Below are 11,013 nucleotides of genomic sequence, written 5' to 3'. Positions count from 1 at the left end.
CTATGCCTAGGCCACTATATATATATAAACTTTTATTTTTATTTTTTACCACTACTGAGGGTTGAACCTCATTCGTGTTAAGTAAGTGCTCTGCCAGTACCCGTCCCCCATAACTAAGCAGAGGCTCTGACCAACACTGTTCTTTGCCTGTCATAACACTGAATAAATATTTGTTGAATAAATGAATAATGACTTTCCCCAAAGAATCTGCAGTTAAAAATGGTTTACTGAGGCAGAGCCAGGCGGATCTCTGTGAGTTCAAGGCCAGCCTGGTCTACAGAGAGAAATCCAGGACAGGCGCAAAGCTACACAGAGAAACCCTGTCTCGAAAAATAAATGAATAAAACAAACAAGTTTACTAGAGATGGTGAAATGGCTCATCAGGAAAAGGGCTTGACTGTCTGAACTGAGCTGTATCTCCAGGACCAGTACGGTAGAAGGAGAAAACTGGCTCCCAGAAGCTGTCCTCTGACCTCTGTGTCTGCACCTTCTCATGCTTACATGCCCTTCCTTGCCCAGGTGCACACAGAGAAAGAGAAAGGAAGGACAAATAATTTTTTTTTTATTATTTTTTAGTTAAGGTAATAGCTTAGAAGGAGCTGGGGGATGTAATTCAGATGAGTGCTTTCCTAGCAGGCATGAAATCCTGGATTCTGTCCCCAGCACTATATAAACTAAACCAAATGGAGGTGATCTCAGCATTCAAGAGGAAGACCAGCCTTATTTACATAATGTGTTTAAGGACAGCCAAGGCTACCGGGGAACCAATACATCCTTCTTACCTCCATTCGGGGTGGTGGTGGCACACGCCTTTAATCCCAGCACTCAGGAGGCAGAGGCAGGTGGATCTCTGTGAGTTCAAGGCCAGCCTACAGTGTGTGAGTTCTAGGACAGGCAGGGTTACACAGTGTGAGATCTAGGTCAGGCAGGGTTACACAGTGAGACCCCATCTTCAAAAAACCAACATTCTTCTTACCTCCTTGGGACAGAACACATTTTGAATAATTATAAAAATTAATACTAATAAATTATGAACACAGCGGGAAAGCTGGGTTTCAAGCCCCTGATTAAACCCTCCAGTTCAGCATTGTCAACTACTTCAGAGGGAAGAAAACCGCTTGAGCATTGAGAGGAAGGAGTGGGTGGAGCCTGGGACAGGGCTTAGGTGGAGTCCACTGAGAAAGCCGCATCACTCCACATCAGCTGGTTCTCCCTAAGCCAGATAACGACTACCACAATGGAGCTCCTGTCTCCATTTTTGGAGAGGAACGTGTCCGTCCACCAAAGATTTTGAGGGGTCCACAATTTCCATGGGCTCTGGCTCATCGATATACAATAATTTTTTACTTTTTTGGGTTTTTGTTTTTGTTTTTTTGAGACATGGTTTCTCTGTGTAGCCCTGGTTGTTCTGGAACTCTCTCTGTAGACCAGGCTGTCCTGGAACTCACAGAGATCCACCTGCCTCTGCCTCCTAAGTGCTGGCATTAAAGGTGTACACCACCACCAGGCTCTCTTTTTAATTTTTTAATTACATTCATTATTTTATTTATTTATTGTGTGTGGACCCCTCAAAATCACTGGCCTGGATAGAGACTGTCTGTGCTAGGGCAACCTTTAATCCCAGCGCTGGGGAGGCAGAGACAGGCAGATCTCCAGGTTCGAGGCCAGCCTGGTCTACAGAGTGAGTTCCAGGACAGCTGGGGCTACACAGAGAAACCTTGTCTTGAAAAGCAAAACAAAAAAAAAAAAAAAAAAAAAAAAAAAAAAAAAAAAAAAGGAGAAGGAGAAAATAAGATTGTCCTTTGGTTTCCACGCACAAACAGTGGTTTGGGTTGAAGTGATGAAGGTCAAGCAAGCTACCATGTCCTGACTTCATTTTGTATCTGCGTAAACACTTCTCAGTCCCCTACTCCCCGACAGCCATATTGGCCTTGGCAACATAGTTGGTATTTCTGTGACCCTGACTGTGGTCCAGCTGTATTAACCCAAGTAATTAATATTTATATACACTAAACATAAACTAAAAGAATTGGAAAAGGTATAAATCAGAATGCACTACAAAAAGATCTGCTAAATTGATTTAGATTTGATAAAAGTACACTATAAAAAGGAGCCGTATGCTTGCTGGGATGTGAACCTGGGTCCTCTTGAAGAGGAGTTTCTCCAGTCCAGTGTGAAGGGCTCTAACAGGCCCAAACGCAGCAAACATGGCACTGACGGGTCTTGCCCTCTCTGCTGCCCTCTTTCTTGCTAAACTATTAGATTACATTACTAAAGCTGGCCACCAAGGTCTATCCCCTTATTTGGACATTTCTTTATGCCTGGCTATAAAACTACAAGGTCCAGCTATCAAAACCCAAGGTCCAGCAATCAAAATTCATTATTTGAATTGAGTCCTGTCCAATCAGGACTTACTGACTTAGCCTAGCACAGATTTCTCCCTTTCTCCTTAAAAACCACTCCTGCAGAAATGCCTGCTGCTGTCTTTGTCCAATCCAGAGGCAGCCCCCCAACCCCCTCACCCCATCCACCCTCCACTTTCCCCATCCTGGCTTCTCCCTCTGGGGATAATAAATCTTTGTGCTGAGAATTTGGTGTCTGAGTGTGTTCTGTGCTGATTCCAAGGCCACTTCACAGCGGATCTCTGTGAGTTCAAGGCCAACCTGATCTACATAGTGAGTTTCAGGTCAACCAGAGCTACAGAGTAAGACTGTCTCAAAAATAAATAAATAATACATACATACATATGTAATTACTTTTAAGAGGCTAAAGAGATGTCTTAGTAATTAAGAATGTATGCTGATCTTCCAGAGGACCTGAGTTTGGCTCCCAGTACCTACAACCACCTGAAACTCCAGCTTCAGAGGAACTGACACCCTCTTCTGGCCTCCTCAGGCACCTGTACATACATTTGCATACACACAGACAAACATTCACATGGGTATGAGTGTCTAGCCTGCATGTGTATCAGTGTACTACATGCATGCAGTGCCCACAGAGGTCAGAAGAGGATGTCAGATCTCCTGGGACTGGAATTTCAGGCAGTTGTGAGCTGCCATGTTGGGTGTTGGGACTCAAACCAGAGTCCACTGCGAAAACAGAGTGCTCGCAACTGCTGAGGCCTCCCTTCTAGCCCAGAGTGTTTCACTGAAGGACCAAGGGAGCCGTCAGTTACCACCGTTCAGGTCACTGGAAGTGTGCAAGCCTACAGGGGCACACCATCAAGAGGAAAACCCAGTGCCCACTGCAGCCTCAGCACTGCCAGCAAGAAAGGGGGTGATGATAGAGACTCCTCATTTGTAGCAGATGGAGCACCCAGCTTCCCCGTGTTGGCAGTGGGGGCGGCTGTGGGTGGATGAGGACAGGCATCACACGGGAACTCTCAGTGCTTTCCCTTGGAGCTCAACGTGAGCCTAAAAACTGCTCCAAAGAATATTGACTTTTTTTTTCACCCGTGCTGGGTACAGACGCAGAAACTTGTATATGCTAGGGAAGTGCTTTGCCACTGGTCTGCACATACACAGTTAATTGAAAAATAATTTTTTTTAAATCTGAGGGAACAAAGGTACTGGAGATCAGCAAGTAAAAGTACTTGTTGCCAAGTCTGATGACTGAGCTGAACACCAGGACCCACGTAGTGGAAAGAGAGAACTGACTCCCATAAGAACTGACCTCTTCACACATACACCATACCCTGGTATGCTAGCCCCTACACTCAATGTAAATGAAAAAAAATGGGTTTTTTTTTGGGGGGTGGGTTTCAAGACAGGGTTATTGTGTGTGTGTGTGTGTGTGTGTGTGTGTGTGTTTAGCTCTGGCTGTCCTAGAACTAGCTCTGTACACCAGGCTGGCCTCGAACTCACAGAGATCCACCTGCCTCTGTCTCCCGAGTGCTGGGATTAAAGGCATGCGCCACCGCCCGCTGGCCTCTAAATTTAAATGTAAATAGACTCAAATCACACATAGAACTGAGCTGAGCAGGAAGAGTAAGTTTCTCCGCTGGGGGATGTGGCTTAGTGGCAGAATGCTCATCTGGAATCCTCCAGTTCACGGAGCTACAGCTCAGTGGTAGAGCTCCTGCCGAGAATCTCCCAGAGAGAGGGGCCTTCCTGGTTTATATGGTTCTAGGCCATCTAGAAGTTCACAGAGACTCTTTTTCATTTGTTTTGTTCTGCTCTTTTGAGACAGAGTCTCAAGTATCCCAGGTTGAATTCGAACTTCTGCTCCTCCTTCCTACCTCCCACATGCTGAATGCTGCAATGGCAGCCCTGTACCACCCTGGCCAAACCTGTCTCTGCTATATGCTGAATTTACTACCAGCTTGTGCTACAAGAGGCTCCGGCTGTAACACATGTGCACGCGAACAGGGTTGTGTTGGGCAATAAGTGAGTGGTTGAATGAAGAATCTAGTCATTGGTGTGGGCTGTGATGGTTCCTGTCCTTATCTGTTGCGTAACTCCTAGCTGGCCAGACGCAATGCACCCTGGGAGGGCCACCGAACACTCGCCCTCCTTCTGGTGCTAGGATGCTTGGCCAGCCTTCCTTCCCCAGCCTGACGCGTCCAAATCCTGCCACTGTCTCCCCAGAGCTGCCTCAGTTTCTCCACAGGTGAGATGGCCACCCTGAGAACCGTGAGCAGGCTTCCTTTGTCCTCTTCATGGGGCTCCATTAAGGAAGACCCAGAATTCCAACCCTGCCACCAGTGCTGGGGCGGGACCTGGGTGGTCTGTGGGAGCACGGTGGGATTCGGATCTGCAAAGGTGACTATTGGGGTCTGACTGAAAAGGGCGGAGCCAACTGTCCTAGGGGTGGAGTCTGCAGAGGTGAAGCTGCCCTGTTGCAGTGGGAGGGTGGAGCGCGGAACAGAATCAATCTCTCTCTCTCTCTCTCTCTCTCTCTCTCTCTCTCTCTCTCTCTCTCTCTCTCTCTTTCTCTCTTGTTTTTTGTTTTTTTAAGACAGGGTTTCTCTGTGTAGCCCTGGCTGTCCTGGATCTCGCTCTGTAGACCAGGCTGGCCTCGAACTCAGAGCTCTGCCTGCCTCTGCCGCCGCCACCCGACTAGAATCTGTCTTGTAGGGCACTTTTCACGTTTCTGGAAAGCAAGAAAGCAAGTGTGAGAACTTTTGCTTCTCAGCCCACTCACCCCACTTCGATTTTTTTTTTTCTTTTGAAACGAGGTCTCATGTAGCCTAGGCTGGCCTCTAATTCACTATGTTAGCCAATGATAACCTTGGACTGCTGATCCTCATGCTGGGGATCAAACCCAGGACTTTGTGTATGCTAGGCTCCTTGTCAATTGAGCTTTAGCTATTATTGTTGCTGTTATTATTATTGCTGCATTACTGGGGGCTTAGGGGAAGCATTCAGGAGCTAGTGGCAGAAAGACCAGAAAAAGGTTGAAGATAGACTTCTCTGATGATGTGTGAGGCCCTGGTACAACCTCAGGGTGGGGAGGGGGTGGGGGACGACGCACAGTGATAGGCCTTTGTTGTGAGCCTGCCCTTGAATAGCCAGTTTGCCTGCTAGACTTGGGAGGAAAGGGGGCGGGGACAGCAGATACACTGGATACTCTGGAGGCTACACTTTGGATCCTTTAATGGCAAAGATTGAAGGAGCATCAGCTGCTACTGGTGTGCCCATTTCTCAAATGGTGACTTGGCAACCAACCTGTGTCCTGTTCTGTCCTGAGGGTAGTGTTTTGTCTCCCAGCTTTGTCCCCGGTCAACCCTACATTCCAACCACGCTTGCACTGTCTGCCTTGGTCATTCTCCTCCGCCCTCTCTCTGCCCAGGTCTATCTATGGATGAGCCTCTCTTACCTTTTCTTTGGTCTCTTTTTCAAGAAGGTCTCACTACACAGCCCTGTCTGTCCTGACCAAGCTCACCTCAACTCACACATTCACCTGCTTCTGCTTCTAGAATACTGGAATTAAAAGTGTGCACCATCATACCCAGCCTGTTTGGGAGGGGAAAAAAAAAATCAAATTTCTTAGGTTTTGTTCTTGCCAAGGTAGGTTATTGTTTTAGGGACTTTGTCTGAGGCAGTGTCTCATGTATCCCAGGCTGGCCTCAAACTCAGTGTGCAGCTAAGGATGGCCTTGGACTTGTCCTCTCGCCTTTACATCTGAAATACAAGATTTATGAGATTTGTTGTTGCTTCATGCTGGCCTCAGCCTCAGAGCTGGGATAACAGGTGTCCACCACATCTGCCATTGAATTTGATGTCTACACTAGACAGACCACATCCAGACACAACTGTTTTTTCGAGTGGCCTCTGCTCTCATTATGAATTTGGTCTTGAACCTCAGCTTTGAAGAGCTAAGGCATCACTCCAGCCCAGAACCTTGTGATGGTGTATGCATTTGCCTTCTACCTTTGGCGTTCACCACACTGAATACCTCCTGAAGAAAGGGGGCACATCTGGTTTGGTTTCTACCATATTGGCCCAGTGGTTGCTTGGTGAATGAATGAGAGGGTGGGTGAATGGCTAAATGTAGTTGATAGATGGAGACTAGTAGGTATACTGCTAAGTAGATGATAGGTGGGCAAATGGATGGACAGGTAAATGGGATTTTTGACCCACCAGTTTTCTCATGTGTCATCAAGTGGTCCAGGTATCCATCACCCCTTACGCTGGAAAGGAAGCGTGCCAGGAGGCTACTTCCTTAAGACTCCCAAACCCAACACTACTTCCTCCATCCTTAGCAACTTGTCATGGCTGGCTGATCCTTATTTTGGAGCCTTACCATTGAAATTCCTGATGTCAGCCACATCCCAAAACTGCTCACTTCCCACTGTCTTGCAGAACTCAAAGGCTAACAGCACAGAAGCGAGGCCCCCAGCACTCACAGCCCTGGCCTCTTAGAAATGGTGATCCCCAGGTAAGAGTAGGTTTGTGTTTATGATGCAGGAGGCCAACTTGCCGCCCCCGCCCCCACTCAGAAATCTTTCCAATATCCACCCTTTAAACACATGAAGTCTTCAGAACTCAATAGGCTGTTATGCCTTCCCACTGGCCCAGCCCACTCTAGGTCCCTCTTTGAAGTGAATAGCTCCCATTCTCCGCCCCGCCCCCACCAACTAGCAAAGCCACAGAACCACAAGCTTTGTTTGTAAGGTGTGCACTTTATTAAACTGGTCTCAAGTCAGTGTACAGGCAAGCCCTGGCTGCCTCAACACCTCAACCCACTCCCAGGGAGACCAAAGCCTTCATACATCAAGTTGGGGGGACAAAAAAAAAAAAAAAAAAAAAAAAAGGGCCACTCTGATGGCTGACCATTCAAAAATAAAAACAAAAAAGTATTAAGGCGGAAGATTTAAAAAAAATTGCAGTACATAATTTACACAGAAGCAATGTTGTCACCTCCCCGGTGTGGACTCAGGGCGTGGACTCGGCCACCCTCCTCTAGGGAATGGGGGTGGCTTTTGGGAGGGCGAGGGACTTCCTGTAGCCATGTATCCCATGGACACTTGGAATGACTATTAAAAAAGAAAAAGAAAAAAAACCAAAAACCAAAAACAATGTACAATCAAAGTCCTCAGCCACATTGTAGAACTTTGGGGGATGCTTGCTCCAACAACTGCTGTCGCCTTCACCGTTCCAGTTTTTAGATCCTGAGTCAAAAGCGCCAAAACAAAACAAAAAAACAAACTTTTTTTTAAAAACTTAAAAAAAAAAAAAAAGAAACAAATAAAGCCATGCCAATGTTGTCTCATTTTTTTTTTTCTGCGCAAGTTAGGTTTTGTCAAAGAAAGGGTGTAAAACGCAGCTCAGTTAACAGTCCGCCTAGAAGCATTTACGGTGCACGATGGAGGGGCCGGACTCATCATACTCCTGCTTGCTGATCCACATCTGCTGGAAGGTGGACAGGGAGGCCAAGATGGAGCCACCGATCCACACGGAGTACTTGCGCTCAGGAGGAGCAATGATCTGAAGAAAGCAAGAAGATATAGTATAGTGATGGTGAGCATTCTGGCCTTACCTGCAGCCAAAGTGGTTGCTCTGGCAACCGCAGGGCCCACCCCACCATGGGTTGAGGCCTAAGGGCTCTCAGCTCACCTTGATCTTCATGGTGCTGGGAGCCAGAGCAGTGATCTCCTTCTGCATCCGGTCAGCAATGCCTGGGTACATGGTAGTACCACCAGACAGCACTGTGTTGGCATAGAGGTCTTTGCGGATGTCAACATCACACTTCATGATGGAATTGAATGTAGTTTCATGGATGCCACAGGATTCCATACCTAAGGGGGAAGGGAGACACAGGCTTATAGAGTGGCCTCAAGAGTTGGTCACCATTGGATGGAGAAGGAACTAGGTCACTCAACTCACCCAGGAAGGAAGGCTGGAAAAGAGCCTCAGGGCAGCGGAACCGCTCGTTGCCAATAGTGATGACCTGGCCGTCAGGCAGCTCATAGCTCTTCTCCAGGGAAGAAGAGGATGCAGCAGTGGCCATCTCTTGCTCGAAGTCCAGGGCAACATAGCACAGCTTCTCTTTGATGTCACGCACGATTTCCCTCTCGGCTGTGGTGGTGAAGCTATAGCCACGCTCGGTCAGGATCTTCATGAGGTAGTCTGTCAGGTCCCGGCCAGCCAGGTCCAGACGCAGGATGGCATGAGGGAGAGCGTAGCCCTCATAGATGGGCACAGTGTGGGTGACCCCGTCTCCGGAGTCCATCACAATGCCAGTGGTACGACCAGAGGCATACAGGGACAGCACGGCCTGAATGGCTACGTACATGGCTGGGGTGTTGAAGGTCTCAAACATGATCTGTAAGGGAAAATGGGCCTTTGTCAAGCTCTGAAAGCCACAAATAGTCAAGGGAGGTGGGACTGTCAGGACAGATTTGGGACATGCAGAGTGCAAGAACACAGCTAAGGTGAGAGTCTCAGGACAGGGGCTCCATTTAGACCTACTGTGCATCTACTGAATACACACTCCAAGGCCACTTATCACCAGCCTCATTAGCTTTTGTCACACGAGTCATTGTTAGTACCTACACCCACAGCACCGTAGGCTTTTAAACACCTAGTCAGAAAGGCAATCGAGAGAAAAAAAAGACCTCATCTGGGAAAAAGCAGAAACTGCAAAGTTCCAAGGGAGACTCAGTTCATAGAAGAGAGTCCTATGGGAGAACGGCAGAAGAAAGACAATTGAGAAAGGGCGTGGCTGAGAAGCTGGCAAAGGTGGAGGTGGCCACTGGGGCTGCTGACCTGGGTCATCTTTTCACGGTTGGCCTTGGGGTTCAGGGGGGCCTCGGTGAGCAGCACGGGGTGCTCCTCGGGGGCCACACGCAGCTCGTTGTAGAAGGTGTGGTGCCAGATCTTCTCCATGTCGTCCCAGTTGGTGACGATGCCGTGTTCAATCGGGTACTTGAGGGTCAGGATGCCTCTCTTGCTCTGGGCCTCGTCGCCCACGTAGGAGTCCTTCTGGCCCATGCCCACCATCACACCCTGCGGAGGGGAGCCGCGTCCTCAGTACAGCCACCTCCCTCCGGGGGGAGGGGGGCACCCCAACATCGCCACCCAACGGGAGGGGCCACCTACCTGGTGCCTAGGGCGGCCCACAATGGAGGGGAACACGGCCCGAGGAGCATCGTCGCCCGCGAAGCCGGCTTTGCACATGCCGGAGCCGTTGTCGACAACGAGCGCAGCGATATCGTCATCCATGGCGAACTACCGGGGCACAAAAGAGGGCCGTGGTCACGGCGGGGGCCGCCAGGCGCAGCCGCTGCCGCCCTGCCCACTTCCGGCACGCCGCGGCCTCGGGCCGCCAGGGGGCGCGCGCCCAAGCTCGGGGGGGGACAAAGGAAGCCCAGGCCGGCCGCGTTATTACCATAAAAGGCAAACGCTGGTCCGGAGGCGGCCCCACGGCAGGAAGCCAGGCCTCCGCCCCCTCCCCAAACGGGCGCAAGCCCCGCCTTCGCCCCCCGCCGGCGGGGCGGCTGGTGCGCGCGCGCGCGCGCGGGGGAGGCGACCACACCCAGCAGGAAGCGCGAGCGGGCGCCGGGGAGCCGCTACGGCCCCGCCCCTTCCGGACAACGGCCCCGCCCTCGCCCAGCCCCAGGTGGCCGTGCTTCCAGTCTCAAGTGCGCACGCGCCAAGTGTAACTTGGAAGAAGGGGGAAGAGGAAGGGCTCCCTCCCCAGCGTGCACGCGCCCCAATACCCAGCGAGAGAGCGCGCAAGCGCAGTGGCCTCCCAGCCCCCACCCGGCCGAGCCGGCCCGGCCGCGCCGCGCCCGCCCGCCAGCCAGCCAGCCAGCCAGCCGGGCAAGCCAAATGGGCAAACCGGTTTGGACAAAGACCCGTGGGCCACCAAGGCGTGATCATAGCATTTGGCTCCCAACACTGCGTCCCCTCAAAGCGGGCAGATACGACTCAGCACCCGATAGCCGCATCGGCTCTCCTAGCGCCCACACTGCGACCCTAGTGGGTCCCCAAGCAGCGTGCTCTGAGCCAGAGCAGACCCACGAGTGTCTACACCGTGGCAATGCGGCTGCAAAGGGTCCGCACCCTGGGCGGAAAGTTGCATCTGCCAGTGTCCACTCCACGGCCAGGCACCACCCTCCAGCCTTCCCCGGTGTCCGTACTGAGTGTCTCCCGCGCCCCTGCCGTGAGGTGACTGCCCACGGGAGGGCTGTGGCCGGCCGGGCCTGGTGTCCCTGCTTACCTGGTGGCGGGTGTGGAGCGGCGGAGAAGGAGCTGCGAGAGGCCTGTGCTCGCGGGTGGACGCGGACTCGACAGTGGCTGCGCGTTGCGCCGCCGGGTTTTATAGGACGCCGCAGCGGCCACTCGAGCCATAAAAGGCAACTTTCGGAACGGCGAGCGCTGATTGGCTCCGCGCCGCTCACTCACCGGCCTCGCCGCACAGTGCAGCATTTTTTTACCCCCTCTCCCCTCCTTTTGCAAAAAAAAAAAAAAAAAGAGAGAGAGAGAGAGCGAGATTGAGGAAGAGGATGGAGAGTTTTGGCAATGGGTGCTGGCCCCAGAGGTCCGGACATGCACGAATAGCCTCTGC

The 11,013-nt window shown here is 51.0% G+C and overlaps 1 protein-coding gene across 1 annotated transcript; it reads right to left on the bottom strand.

Annotated features, from left to right (window-relative positions):
• Window positions 1-7,103: 7,103 nt before the first annotated feature.
• Actb (actin beta) lies at window positions 7,104-10,763 on the bottom strand. Its single transcript, XM_036171847.1, has 6 exons — window positions 10,666-10,763; window positions 9,543-9,671; window positions 9,210-9,449; window positions 8,328-8,766; window positions 8,058-8,239; window positions 7,104-7,928 (listed from the first exon to the last, which is right to left on the bottom strand). Exons 2-6 carry the CDS (start codon window positions 9,663-9,665, stop codon window positions 7,785-7,787), a joined length of 1,128 nt encoding a protein of 375 aa, XP_036027740.1. The 5' UTR covers window positions 9,666-9,671; window positions 10,666-10,763; the 3' UTR covers window positions 7,104-7,784.
• Between the last annotated feature and the right edge of the window lie 250 nt (window positions 10,764-11,013).

This window comes from Onychomys torridus, chromosome 22 (genome assembly GCF_903995425.1).
Source record: "Onychomys torridus chromosome 22, mOncTor1.1, whole genome shotgun sequence".
Lineage (NCBI taxonomy): Eukaryota > Metazoa > Chordata > Mammalia > Rodentia > Cricetidae > Onychomys > Onychomys torridus.
This window is presented reverse-complemented; position numbering and strand designations above follow the sequence as displayed.